At 47.5% G+C, this 15,008-nt stretch overlaps 1 protein-coding gene across 3 annotated transcripts in view; it reads right to left on the reverse strand.

Annotated features, from left to right (window-relative positions):
• Window positions 1–15,008, reverse strand: part of ARHGAP25 (Rho GTPase activating protein 25) — an 87,997-nt gene that overhangs the window by 20,122 nt on the left and 52,867 nt on the right. For 2 of the 3 annotated variants that reach the window (XM_030877428.2, XM_060309493.2), the window contains exons 4-5: window positions 13,124–13,240; window positions 6–213 (exon numbers count right to left, since the gene is read on the reverse strand). In XM_030877428.2, coding sequence (XP_030733288.2) covers window positions 6–213; window positions 13,124–13,240 — 325 coding nt within the window. Of the gene's footprint in view, window positions 1–5; window positions 214–6,624; window positions 6,806–13,123; window positions 13,241–15,008 lie in introns of those variants that run through there. The other variant, XM_030877430.3, reaches the window with a different exon arrangement.

The raw sequence follows: 15,008 nt of genomic DNA on the forward strand, positions 1-15,008 counted from the left end.
CATACCTGTCAAAGGAGGGCCGCTCCCCTGCGTCGAAAGCATCTCTCAGCTGCTTCACCAGGTTGTCCTGCCCAGGCAGTCGGAAGATGCCCTCTTCGTTCAGGCCGTGCTCCAGGATGAACTCGGCACACTTCTCCACCAGGATGGGCACCAGGTGGGGGCCGAATTTCTGCTCATAGGCCACGGTCTCATCCAAGCGCTGGCCGAACACCGCTGGGAAGAGAGAAAAGCAGAGCCTGCCCGTCACTCTGACTTCCCTTGGAGGAACTGATAGGTCAAAGTGCTTTGTCTAGGTCTTGATTGTCTAAACAAAACACAGAAGACAAATCACACAGAATATTTCCTGGGGCTATAAACTGGGGGAGGTCCACTTGAAGCAGTCTGTCAGTCTTTTTCTGTTTGTCCACATTTATCATATTTAAAATAACAACTCGCTTTTAATGAGTGCTTGTTTTGTGCTAGGAATCATGCTGAATGTGTACACCTTTTCTCATTTAATCTGGACAGGAATCCCATGAGATGTTGATATCATCGTGCCCGCCTTCCGATGAAAGATACTGAGCCTTAGAGGCGCTAATGAACTTGCCGAGGTCAGGGGCCAGCACACAGGACCGTCAGAATTCAAGCCCAGGTAGTAAACTCAAGAGAAGCAATTGAATTCTGCTTGTGTCATGCAGCTTTAAGGCATAATAGTCTATCATGCGGATGTCTCATACCGTATTAAACCATTGCGGCATTTTAAATAATTTACGTTGTTTACCGGGCTCTACTATTATGAGCATGGCCACAGCGAACATGGCCACCCCCCCAGCAGAGTTCCTGGAATGTATATAGTGCAATGTATAATTCCCAATTAATTGATTAATTAACATTTGGATGGATGAACCTAGGCTCTTCCTTCTTTTGGACTATTTCCTTAGGGCATTCTACATTCCCACATGTAGAATTCCTAGTTTAAGTGGTTTGAACATTTTAATGACTACAGTATGCAAATTGCTTTCTAAAAATATTTTTCCAAATTACACTGCCTTCAGTGTAATTCCCTCCCTCCCTCCCTCCCTCCCTCCCTCCCTTCAGCATGTGTGGACCATCTCCACTGAGCCCTGTCAGCACTTGGCTCTATAATTTCCCCACCCCAGCAGTGTAACAAGGTTTGTTTATAAATCAGGACACTGGTTGGCTGGGCCCCATAGGGCCCCAGGGCCCCATGCCTTTGTGTCCTGGAGATTCAGAAGACAGTCATGGTTTCAGCTCTGTCCTGCCTGGTTTTCTCTCTGGCATAATTAGGGCTCTGTTACACTGACCACTCCAGTCGCTAGGACACTGTTTCCAAAGCCCTTTGGTTTCCCCCATGATTCCCTCTGGTTGGTCCCCTTTATCCAGTCTCTAATTAACGCGGATGCCACATGTAAAGAGCTGCAGCGATCTCTCTGGAATCCACCGTGTCCTCCCCACTTCCCGCTGCCCTAGGCCAGGCTGGACTCCTCTCTCACTTCCCCCTGCTGTGGTCTCCTCTCCTGTAATTGTTCAAAACCCTCCTGCTATTTAAACAAATGGTCTACCTGAGCACGTTTGTCCTTGTTTTTAATAGTCACCCACTTCTTCCCCAATTGCCACAGCAGCGATTTTCAAATTCCCCCTTCAAAGCTCCAGGGGTTCCTCAGAGGCCCCTCAGATGCTGAGAGGTGAGAGCATTTCGGAGGAGCTGAGCACGTGGGCCTCCCTCCTCCCTCCTCCCAACCTGACCTGCTGGGTTGTTGTCTGTTTTACTTTCAGCATTCCAGTGAGACTGTTTGCTTAAATATTTCTGTGGCTAAAATTTGAAAACCAGGTTGGCATTTGTACTGGCTCCTACCTACCTTTCTGCCTGATCTGACACCTCAACCTGATGATCTCAAAGCCCACAGTGCTCTCTAGTCCTCATGCCCTTGCTGAGGCAGTCTGTTTATCTCTCCCTTCCCTGTCTACTAAGATTCTATACGTTCCTTGGCCTGACTCAGTATCATCACCTCTGCCAAGTTTTCCCTGACCCAGCCCGAGGGGCTCCATTGCCACTCTGTGCACCTGTATCCCTTCTGTAATACCCCAATCCCTTTTCCACTGTGCTATTGTCATTTGTAAGTACTGTGCCCTCTGCAAGACTGTAGGCTTCCTGAGGCCGGGAGTATGGGGAGGGGTCTCTTGTTATTATCTTGTTTAGCATGGGGCCTGGGCTCCGTAGACAGTCAACCAGTTTTGCTGAATTACTTAATGAATGATGTCATCTTTAAGCAAGTGCTTTCCGTGATTCATGACAATTTGGGCATTTCTATAGTTTAAACAATAGTAGGGACCCCATCAGTAAATGAATCCAGCTTCACACTAACATCTACTGAGTGCCCTGCATGTGTTAACAGCAGGTCACGTGAAATGGGTTATACAGAAAAGGAGGGACTGTAAGATGTGGTTCTCACTTTCAATTAGCTTACTACCAAGTTATGAAAATGAAAGGACTCCATGCAAAATAATGAGAAACAGTTAGAGGATGTGAGGAACTATACAGCCTTAGGTTTCTGCTTTCACCAAACTGGAAGGAAATGATTAAAATGATCTGACTCAAAACACAGACGAGGAGACATTTGTAAAATTCCCTTTGAGGGGTCCAGGGAGGGCACCCCAAAGGGAGAAGCAGATGTGTTTCAGAGCAGTTGAAACTTGGGCTCAAGGAGCCCATTGGATGCCCATGGAGAAGGATACCGTCATGGAGACGTCAGAGCTATCAAACATGATCTCCAACTCTGAGGTCCCAAGGCAGACGATCTGGAATCAAGTTCCTTCTTCCAGCCCTCTGCACAGCCAGCCCACCAGCTTTTCTCCTCAACCGAGTCTCTCAGCCGTGTCCTGTGTTCATCTTCTCTTCCTCCCATGTCCACAGTCAGGCCTTTCAATGTCATTCTCCTCAAGACACTCATTTTCCGACATTCCTTTTCCGTCCAGCATCTCCACCACCCCCTCCATGACTTTCTCAGGCCGCAGACGTACAGAGCATACCGATCTCCACAAGACCTTCAGTCCAAATCTTCACCACGCAATCCCCTCCCCTCTGCCTCAGCAGGTGACCTTGTCTCCTCCTTCGCTTATCTCCCCAAATGAAGGGCATCATGAGAGAGCCCCCTGGTCTCCAGTCTCTGCCTCTCCTATCCTTCCTCCTCTGTCCGTCTGTCTGTCCTCTCTCAGGGGAAGAAAAGTACCCTGTGCTTTCCTCTAAGATGATGTTTCTTGAACTGTGGGTTCCATCCTTTGCACCTCTCCTAGGTCTTCACTCCTCTTTTATATCTTAGATTGAAATAGCATGTGAGTCTAAATCTTTACCAATTTATTAAAGAATCATCTCCCACCCCTGCTCTCATGCCATCAACTAATACCTGCCTTTCTTCTCTTCACCAATATGCTCATAGAAAAACATGTCTACCTCTGGAGGGAGTCATCCACCCTCATAGCCTCTACTGTTTCCCTTGTTATTCATGTAAACTCTCAATCCATCTCAACCTTGTTTCACAAGCTGCATCTTCCCATCCAATCTGCTCACTAAGATTTCTCGTGCCCTCCTAATGGCCAGATCAGACCTATGTTCATTCCACACTCTACTGGTCTTCTCTGAAGACTCTGTGGTATTGATTCTCCTTCCTTCCCCAAGACTTTCTTCTTATGTGGCTGTGAAACAGTCCACCCTCATTCTAGTCTCATCTCTCTGCAGGCTGCTCTGCAGGCTCCAGTACTTGCCCTTCCTCCACCTGCCCCTTCAGTGTGTCATCTCCTAGCATTCCGACTCCGACTTCTCCTCACTCTAGATGTTATCCTTGCGAAAGTTCATGCAACTCCATGCATTTGGATATCACCTATAAACTGACACATAAATCCGCATACCTGGTCCAATCTCTCTCTCTATATCATCTCTATCTCCCTCATTTCTTTCTGTCCCTCTTCTGTGCCTATAAGCCCAACATCTGATGGCAGCTCTCCCACTGTCTTCTCCAATCTCACTCTCATCCCGTCCCCAACTCTCCCATATCACTGCTTCTCCTACACACTTCCCCACAGGCAATAGCCTTCAATCAATCAAGCAGTCAAGCAGCACGCATTCTCCTAGACCTTGAGAGTACAAAGCCATTAACGCAAGGTACCCGCCCTCAACTAATCCAGTTAGCAAAAGTGTGAGCATTCGAAGTATCTGCAACCACCCTCCTTCCTTCTTAACAGATCAGGACCTTTTAAATCCCCTTTAAACTCTTTCTCTTCTCTATCCTCGCTCATACTGTCCACATTATTGTAATGGTTTCTTTTGCAGTTCTTTTTCTTGCAAATTCCTTCCACTGCAACTCATGAAATCATTTGGCAAATATAGACTGAGCGTCTGCTGTGGACCAGCTTCTTTGGTAGCTGGAGATTATGATAGAAAGAAGGAAAAATAGTCTTTCTCTTAAAAACTCTGGAGTGAAGGGGCTTCCCTGGTGGCACAGTGGTTGAGAGTCCGTCTGCCGATGCGGGGGACACGGGTTCGTGCCCCGGTCCGGGAAGATCCCACATGTCGCGGAGCGGCTGGGCCCGTGAGCCGTGGCCGCTGAGCCTGCGCGTCCGGAGCCTGTGCTCCGCAACAGGAGAGGCCACAACAGTGAGAGGCCTGCGTACCGCAAAAAACAAAAACAGAAAATCTCTGGAGTGAAAGCCCTCCCTCCTGCCCACCTGGAAACCTGATTCTCCTGCAGCCTGAATTCAAACACCTTCTTCTAGGAGGGAACCGGTTACTCCCTCTGCTGTGCTCGTGGCGTTCCCTGTGCATACCTCATCGCTTCTCGTGTCCCTTTATGATGATTTAGTTAAGCATCTCTCTTCCACTGGACTGTGGGCTCCTCAGAGGCAGACAGCCTGCCTGGCTCACCATCTATTTTTACCTCCTGGCACAGAACCTGCCACACGACAGATTCGTCCTCAAAGTGATGTTACCTGCTATCTTCCATTCCTCCTGTTGCCCATCTCTCCTCTCCTAAATGTACTCTTCTCAGCACTTCCTCAAACTTGGGCTTGTCAAAGAAATCAATGGCCTCTACGTTTCTAAAATCCAGGGTCAAATTCTTAGTCTTTATCTGAACTGCTCCATCAGCAACATGTGACCCAGCAAATCACCCCTCCTTCTTGAGACAGTTTCCCACGTGACTTTTGGTTCTCCATTTATTTGTTTGGCCTCTCGTTCCCTGCCTCCTTCGATGATTCCTGCTTCCTCCCTGTCCTCTAAAGGTTGCAGTGTCTCAGGCCTTTCCTTCTGCGTCTGCGTCTACTTCATAATCTCATGGCTTTAAATATCACCCATATGTCAAAGGTTCCAAACTTTCCATCTCCAGCCTAGAAATCAGTCCAAGTTATTCTTACCAAGAAATGACCACGACCTGCTCTAGAGACATCAGGACGCACAGGTCCCTTCTAACGTGAGAGAAAGGGCATCCTTGTTTGTTCAGTTTGTCTAGGTCAGGGTTGGTCACTTTTCATCTCACATCGCATATGATGAACTCCATATCCCTGGAACTCCAAAGACCCAATCGTGAGTTCTGCCTACTGCTGACTTGTGGATCCTAATTGCTACCCTTTGATCCTGGGTGGACATGAAAGAGCCTAAATATAAGGGAATAGATGAACCCAAAAAATCCAGGGAAACTAGGGAAGGGACCAGTGATGGAGGAAGACGGCAGACGGGTACTCAACGACCATTTCCCACCCCAAGGATTCCGAGAGGTGAAACCCAGCTCCCCCTTCTGTGCCAAGTTCTCCTAGCTTGCACTCAGTCCTTCAGGGAACTAGTGCCCTACTACCCTTTTTAACCTCTGCCGGCCACGCATCCACCCGGAACTGCTCATCGCTTTGGATCCGTCACGCTTAACAGACGCATTTCCATCTAAATAGGTACAAATCTTATTAATTATAATATGTAATCTAATTATTAATACATTTAATTAATTAAGCTAATTTATGACAGACGACCCTAAAAGCTTTCACGTGTGCTCTCATTTAGTCCTCATAAGAACCCTACAGTTGTTCCATTTCATAGATGAGAAAACTGAGACTCAGATTAGGAATCTGTCCAAGGTCATATTTGCCCTGTGATTCTAAAATCAGTACTTTAATCCTTCTTGTTTAAACTCAGTGGAATAAAATTGTCTAGGTGAAATTTCAGACAGCAGCAAGGCTCAAGGGAAGAGAGAGAGGGGTGAGCTGCGCCGTTTCTACTCACAAACCATCCTCCATTCTTTACTTCTTAAGCCCTCTCCCCAGATTTGCTGGAAAACCCCAGAACACTGTGCTGGTTCCGGTAAGCAAAAGTAGAAAGATTAGCTGTCACCTCCCTTTAATATAGCTCCTACTTCATCATCGCTCCAACACTCCTGGATTCAGGACAAGAGCCCCTCCCACCCCACCTCCAGTCCGGCGCAGGTCACCGAGAGCCCACCCTGCCCCTCTCCTCCTTCTCCCCACTGGCCCCGTCCCCAGAGGCTCAGTCCCAGGAGCATCCCCCTCTCAGACGGGAGAGGGAAGGGGAGCTGGGCGAAGTGTCTTTTCGTGGAAGAATTGAATCACAAAATAGGAAAGAAATACCTTTCTTTTGGAGCTTGGGGGTTTTCTTCCTGAAATTCCAGCAAAAGGGCAGTGCCAGGGCAGGAAAGCCACAGCCCAGTTCCCACCGCGGCATCCTGGGAATATGAGGCATGGCGGGGGCCGAGGAATCGTACTTTCTGCTGGGCCAGGCTCAGACCTTCCCTCCTCCCCAGGCTGCAAGAACCATCCCCTCTTGCTTCCAGATCAACACATGCTTGTCAATACTGCTCAGGTTCTGATTCCGGCACTGAAACCATGGGATGTGTCGGCACCTGCCCCGGCCCTCCCTTCCTCCTTCCCACACTGCTTCTCCTCCCCACTCACCTTTACACACATGACTCTTGGCTTTTAAAGAGTGAACATAAAGCTGTCAAGGCCCCCGCAATAAAAATAAGTACCTCCTTTTACTTAGCAGCGAATTGTCAACTGCCATTCAAGGAATACCAGGGACGTGGGTTAAAAAAAAAAAGAAAAATCCCACACACAGCCCTTACCAACATCGCTCCATATATCAAAGCCTCTGGCAGGAACACAGGATTTCACTTAGCGCTGATGAAGCCAGCCTACCCTTCCCTGGAAGTGACTGAGTTGCATGTGGCTCAGTGGAGCGTTCAGAGAGAAGGATCTTGGAGGTGGGTTGCCGGGTAAAATGAGATGATTTCCCCCCTCCCATTGAGAAGATTCAGCAAAGAGTGCAGCAGGCCAACTAGACATGCCCAGGAGACTTGAAATGGACTCTCAGCGTTGTGGGCAGGATAGGCAGGGGCAGGGAAGGACTGCCAGGAAGGGTCCTGGGCAGTGGGATGCTGCCAACAAAGTTCACCCTTCCACGTGCTCCTAGGAAAGGAGGACTCATCTTTGACGCCACAGTCTCCTTCCATGTCAAATTCACTCCCGTGTCCTGGCAATGCTACCACAGAAACAAGCAAGCCTGTTTACTTCTCTCCACCTCCACCACCCCCACCCTCATCCAAGCCACTTTAGGATGAAGACCCACATCTTTAACATAGCTATCTCCACTGTTCTCACCTTCCTCTCACTCCAGAGCCCATTCTCCTTTCTGCCACAGGACCTTTGCACATGCTATTCCTCTGACTGGGACACTGCTCCTCTTCCCCCTTCTCTGCCTAGCTGGCCTCTACTGGCCTTTCAGATAGAAGCTTAATCATCACTAGTTCAGGGACGCCTTCCCTGAACTTCTTAACAAAGACATTTTTTTTCCCCTACATAGCATCATGAGTTTTTTCTTCATGGTACTTTTCGCCGTTGTAATTTTATGGTTTTCCTTGGGGTTTTTGTTTCCTTTCTGTGTCTTCTGCTAGACTGTGATCTCCTTGAAAGTAGAGACTTTGTCTTTTCTTTTTTTCTCTCTTCTTCTCTCTCTCATTGTTGTACTCCCAGTGCTGGTGCCGTGCTTGGCACGTGACACATGCTCAAGAAATATTTGTGGAGTAAATGAATTAACTAAGTATCCGTCTGGTGTTAGGATCTCAGGGGAAGGGAGGTGAGGGAATTATTGAAAATAAATAAAAATCATCCCTCGTAATGTCCCATTTAGCCACAGAGAAAAAGCAGGACACATGAGGTAACAGTGAATCACAGAGACCACACTCCCACAGGCTACGCTGGACTGTGGGTTGTGAAATCTTGCTCTGAAGGCTGCAGAGACCTAAAGAAATGAGAGGGAGAAAGGGAACCTGAGGCATAGAACAATTCCATATTTATATGATCCATACCTAGTGCTGGCAAACACACAAAGACGCTTAAACCATGCGACCTGCCCCAGGGTCTTTCAACCTGCTTGGGTGGAGCAGAATTATGCATAATTTAGTGCCGTGCTTCTGCGCCCAGTGATGGCCCAAGGAAAACTCCAGAGGCCATCCTCCAGAGGAAGAAGGCAAAGCAGGTCCCGACTGAGTAACAATTAGCAGGGTGGCTGCCAGCCTCCTGGGGATGGGATGGAGACCAGGTTTCAATGCGGAGATCCAGGGAAGGCAGAGCCCCCTTACTAAAAGGAGGAGGTGGTTTGGAGAAAGTGGGCAGCTGGGAGCCTGGGAACAAATCACCTGAAGTTGAGGTGTGATCACCTCCCTTCCCTTTGTCCTACGTAATTCGGGACAACCTAGAACTGCATCCAGAATTTCTGGGAAAAAATTAATCTAAACTTTCCAGCTGGGCCCTTAAGAAAAGGTAGGAAAAGAAAGAAAGAAAGAAAAAAAAAAAGGGAGTGAGAGAGAGAGAGATAAATTGGCTGTCTAGGAAGGAAAAGGCTGGAACACCCAGATGCACCAAAGAGCTGCTCTCCAAGGTGCAATATTGTGATTTATAATAATAAATATTTTTTCGTCTTCCACCCACTTCCTGGCACAGAGTTCCTAAAACTCTTCAAATTTCCTGTGATGAGAGCGATAAAGTGTCTTTCGTTATGTTAAAGAGGTAATTTTTGGATCCCAGCTAAGGATGGGGGCTGGTTGCCGGGGGAACCAACCATGTGATTATTGGTTTGGAACTTTCAGTCCCACCCACCAGGGAGGGGAGAGGGGCTGGTGATTGAGTTCAATCACCAATGGCCAATGATTTAATCAATCGTGCCTACGTACTAAAGCCTCCAGAAAAGCCCAAACGGATGTGTTCAGAGAGCTTCCGGGTTGGTGAACCCAAGGAGGTGCAGGTAGAATGGTGCTGGGAGAGGGCATGGAAGCTCCGTGCCTGTCCCCCATACCTTCTCTATGCGTCTCTTCTATCTGGCTGTTCCAGAGCTTTGTTCTATTATAATAAGCTAGTAATCTAGTAAGTAAACTGGTTTCCTCTGTTCTGTGAGCTACTCTAGCAAATTATTTGAACCCAAGGAGGGGGTTGTGGAACTTCCTATCTGTAGCTGATTGGTTAGACGCACAGGGTACAATCTGGACTTGCCATAGGCATATGAGGGCAGTTTTGTACGACTGAGCCATTAACCTGTGAAATCTGAAGCTGTCTCCAGGTAGATAGCATCAAAATTGAGTTAAATTGTAGAACACCGAGCTGGTGTCCAAGAATTGCTTAGACGTGTGGGGAGCCCTCCCCCTCTCCCCAACACGCACCCACTGGAATTGGTCCCAGAATCAAATCGGACAAGGTAAGAGACATGTCCAGAGTCAGCTCAGATGCAGGAGGAGCTGCGGGGAAGAAGTTAGGTATGCCACGGGAAACATGTGGACCCTCTCTCCCATCAGGGGAGCCAGAAAAGGAGTCGGGGCAGGAAGAAGCCTCAGCTCTGCAGAACTGGCATGAGAATGACTTGGTGGGGAAGGGGTTCAGTGTGAAACGGGACGATCAGGGGAAGGCTCACTGAAGTGAAGTTTGAGCAAAGACCTGAGGAAAGCAAGGGACCAAGCCGTGCAGCACCCTGGGGAAGGAGGGTTCCAGACAGAGGAAGCAGCTAGTGCAAGGGCCATGAGGCAGGAGTGTACCTAGGGTGTTTGGGGAAGAGCAAGGAGGCTGGTGAAGCTGGAGTGAAATGGGCACTGGAGAGGGTTCTAGAAAACAAGGTCAGAGAGCTTATGGGGGTGGGGGCAGATTGTGGGGAGTCATTATAAGGCTTCTGACTTTTCCTCTGAGAGAGAAAGGAAGCTATTAGACAGTGATGAGCAGAGAAGGGTCTTGAGATGACAGGTTTAATAGGTTCACTCTTCTCTCTGTTGAAAACAGACTATAAGAAGGCGAGCCTGGAAGCGTGGAGAGAGTTTGGAGACCACTGCTGCCATTCGAACAAGGCAGTCTGGCGCCTCAACCAGGATGGCAAGTAACAAAGGTGGTGAGAAGCGGGTAGGTTCTGGGTGGGAAAAGTCATAGAAAGTTTCATGAAGAGCTGCAAAAAGACAGCAGCAACATACCTCAGTGACTTTCCAGAGTGTGAGGGGGCACACCCTGCCCATCTAGTAGACCCAGATCAGAGGCACTTGAAAAGGCGAAAGAGGGCCTCCCCAGGGGCAGGAGCCCCAGCCCTGCCCCTCGACGGCTGGGTCCCTTGGACAAATCGCTTACTTCCTCACGTCTGAAGTTTCCTGACTTACAAACAGGAAGAGCAACTGTCTGACTTGTCCCAAGACCACAGACTGGACTCTGCTGTCTTAAAATGCCTTCTCATCCTGAGATCTCTGAGTTTGGTTCAATCTGAGATGCCACATCAAATGCAAACCTTGTTCTTTGAATACATAAATAGTGCTGGACTCTTATTTCCCCTCCCTTGGACTTTCCTCTGCCTACAGGACTTACGCTTGACTTGCTTCTGACGGTGGTGGCCTCCAAGTGGGGTGAGGGAGAAATCCCCATGTGGGTTATGACCGTTGCAACGGTTCACCCTGACAAGGCTGAGCAGAGCACCACACGGGGCATAGATGCCGGTCACAGTGCCTCCACAGCATTTTTATTTATTTTTTTGCGGTACGCGGGCCTCTCGCTGTTGTGGCCTCTCCCGCTGCGGAGCACAGGCTCCGGACGCGCAGGCTCAGCGGCCATGGCTCACGGGCCCAGCCGCTCCGCGGCATGTGAGATCTTCCCGGACCGGGGCACGAACCCGTGTCCCCGGCATCGGCAGGCGGACTCTCAACCACTGCACCACCAGGGAAGCCCTCCACAGCATTTTGACTCAGAACAGGTACATAATTTAGACGACATGTGCTACCCTTGTCGCTGCAGACAGCCTAAAGGACTGGACCAGGGAAAACAGAAAATGTCAACCCTCACACAATCCAGGGCAGTAAGGAAGGTCACAGGTCAGACCATCCAGGCTGAGCAGCACATAACAGAGCTTTAATAAATAAACCGCTCATCTCAACCTGATTAGCACCATAAAAAATACTGTGTTTAGGAACTGGGAAATGGTTAATGAAACTACACTCCTCTTTTTTGTAATAGGTTGCAGCTGTTTGTATGAGGCAGGCACTCAAATTAGGCTGTCCCATCCAAGTCACTTCTTTTCTCGCAGCCCCTCCTGGGCAGGTCACTGGCCACAGGACTTCCTCCCTGCCCCGGATCCTGACCACAGCTGAGCCAGGAGTTTGGAAGGGGGAGGCACTAGAGGCTGAGCTCAGCCTCTGCTGGTACTCCGGGGATAAATATAGGATAGCCGGGGCTGGCACAGCAGTATTTGGGACGGGCATGAGCGCCAGAGGGCTGTTAACTAGACAAAAAGAGGCAGGCAGAGAAAAGTGGAATGGGAAGCTGCGTGGCCCCAGGGAAACATCAGTTCTCAGCCCCAGTCCCTTCAGTCCTCCTGGAAGTTCCTGCCCTTGGTTTCTTGGAGTAACTTGCACCTGCCCCGCAAATACCTTTTTCTTGCTTAACGTCATTTGGATAAAATTTATCAATTAAGATTATACAGCCCTTTGGGAAAATTAAGCTCGAAAATAAACCGTGTTGAACTGCATAAATCCTGTGTTTGTCATCCTGAGAAACAAGTATGTATATATGAACACCAGCTGGAAGGAAAATATAAAAACACCTCTGGTAGTCTTAGGAGTGATTGTTTTCCTATATTTTTTCAAATGTCCACAAAATTGTTAAGATGTTCATAATTTTTGAAAGAAGTTATTGGGAAATCAAATAAATATTTAATATTTGAGCTATAACAGCCCCCCCCCAAATAATTTCCAAAATAACAGGCAGCATAAGTGATAAATAATCATAAATTATATCGTTATCCTGGAGTTGACACAAATGAGTGTGTTCCTAAAAAAGTTGAAGGAAAATGGTCACTTGAGATGGCGTCACCAGTTCTTTCATATTTTTATGAAAGGAAAAAACACATACTGAATTCACCTGTTTGTTAATTTCAGATTTTTTTCACATTAGTTATTCACAGGCAGGGCCCTCCTGCAGTGTGGACACAACACTGAGTGTTCTCAGAGAGCTCAAACACTTGAGCTTGTAACCTTGAAATTGAGCTTATAAACTCAAACACCTGTAACCCAGAAAAGTGTTCAACCTTGAATTCACTGTGTACCTGTAAGACTGCAGACACAATTCCGGAACCTCTCCTCCTTGTGACCACCCCAATTCTGGACAGCAGCTTTAGTTTCCTGTGTTGATCAGCCTAACTTATGCTTTCAGCATAGATCTTGCCATCAACCTTCTTGGGTTCCCAAACCCCCATAACTGGGCAGGCTCTTGGTACCACTGAAGGTTAGTGCTGCCAGGAACCGGGGTCAGCTGGTCCAACCCGTTCGTTTTACAGATGAGAGCACTGTGTCCAGAGAGGAGAAAGGACTGCTTCAGGGCATCACACACATTTGCCGATGAGTGCAAAGGGCTTGCAGTCCTTCCAGCTAATCTGGAGTTGGCTTTGACATCACCCAGGGAGGGAAGTTAGAGCCTTGGCAATGAGCATGGCCTCAGAGTTGTCCTCTGGTGGTCTTCTTTGAACACTGTTCAAGGAAAGCTCTTGTCTGAAACGACTTCCTTCCCATCCTTGAGATGTCACAGACACCTGTCCAGGAAAGCCTGCAGGAGTCCTTACCTCCAGAGGGTGTGCCAGCGACTCTTCTAAGGAATTTAACCCACTCCTCCATTTCCGCCTGGGAGCTGGCCATGAGGACATAGGAGTCCTGTCCCGTGCGACTCTGGTCACATGAGGCTGGAGGAAGAAGTAACACTAATGAAGGTCATACATTGGTCAGGGGCCAGAGCAAGGGGCAGCGAGGGGAAGCTGAGCCTGAATTGCTTCTTTGGTCCAATTAAACAAGCGGTCAAACAGCACAAAGGCATCTAATTTTCCTCAGCACAACTGAGTATCTACGTACCTTTATTGTTTTTGCTGGAGCTCTAATCCTATACACAAATCATTGAACTCAGTGGTTTGCAACTGAGATGATTTGGGCTGAGATCTGTCCCCATGGAGGACAGAAGCCATTTCCTATCAAAAATTAAGAGGAAGTTCAAGGGGCAGTGTCAGTACAAGAGGAGACAGGCTCAGCCCATACGATTCTGAAACCTAAGTCCATCATGCCAATCATGGATACCTTCCTAGGCTACCCTGAGCTCAGCCGTGGGGTTGGAGGAGGGAACAGCAACTCAGGAGGGAGGGGCAATGAGCACCGTGTGCCTTTCTTATGAATCTGTGCCTCCTGTTCAGGATTACTGCCCTCCTGCCTGCATGAAGACATTGCAAGTGGTAGGCTCTCGATACATAGCTGATGGACAAATGAAGTTTGTTAGGACATTCTTTATCGTTTTCACTTTAAACCCAAGATTACAGACAGACATCTGTAGTATGTCTTGGGTTGGTGTTATCAAATGGACAAAAGGGTGGAAGAAATGACAAGGGGGCAGAGTGGGGAGAGGAGACCAAGAGAAAGAATAAGAGAAAGTGACAAAGAGAGAAAAATAGGGAGAGAGGAGAGGAGAGGGAGAAGGGGCACATCAAACATAGGTCTTACAAAGTACAAGAAAATAACAGCAATCCCTTTCAATTACAGGATACTATTAAATCTCACATCGCTTTAGGGGACATCAACCCATTCTTCTCAAAACATCAGGGCATTTCCTTCAAAAAGAGCCTGTTTTTCTACCATATGACCCAGCAATTCCACTCCTGGGTATTTATCTGAAAAAAACAAAAACGCTAATTTGAAAAGATATATGCACCCTGATGTTCATAGCATTATTTGCAATTCCCAAGATATGGAAGCAACCTAAGTGTCCATTAACAGATGAATGGATAAAGAAGATGAGGTATATATATACAATGGAATATTACTTAGCCACAAAAAAGAACAAAATTTTGCCATTTGCAGCAACATGGATGAACTTGGAGGGCATCATGCTAAGTGAAATAAGTCAGAGAAAGACAAATACTGTATGATATTGCTTATATGTCATACCTAAAAAATACAACAAACTAGTGAATATAACAAAAAAAGAAGCAAACTCACAGATATAGAGAACAACCTAGTGGTTACTAGTGGAGAGAGGGATGGGGAGGGGCAATACGGGGTAGGGGATTAGGAGGGACAAACTATTGGGTATAAAATAAGCTACAGGGATATATTGTACAACATGGGAATATACCCAATATTTTATAATAACTGTAAATGGGTTATAACCTTCAAAAACTGTGAATCAGTATATTGTACACCTGTAATTTATATAATATTGTACATCAACTATATTTCAACTTTTAAAAAGCTTAAAAAAAAGACCCTGTTCTAGCTGCCCAGTTGGGCCCAAACCTGTATTTTCTTACATAGCAACAAAATACTTTCAAAGTGCCTTTGTTTTCAGTCTCTTCAACCTATCTTAATATTACCCAGCCTCACTTTCTTTTACACTTTGAGACAACCTGATTCTGAATCCATCTTATCACTGGGTCATCAGCTCTTCTGCCCAGAAGGGTCAGCCCATGG

This window comes from Globicephala melas, chromosome 12 (assembly GCF_963455315.2).
Source record: "Globicephala melas chromosome 12, mGloMel1.2, whole genome shotgun sequence".
NCBI lineage: Eukaryota > Metazoa > Chordata > Mammalia > Artiodactyla > Delphinidae > Globicephala > Globicephala melas.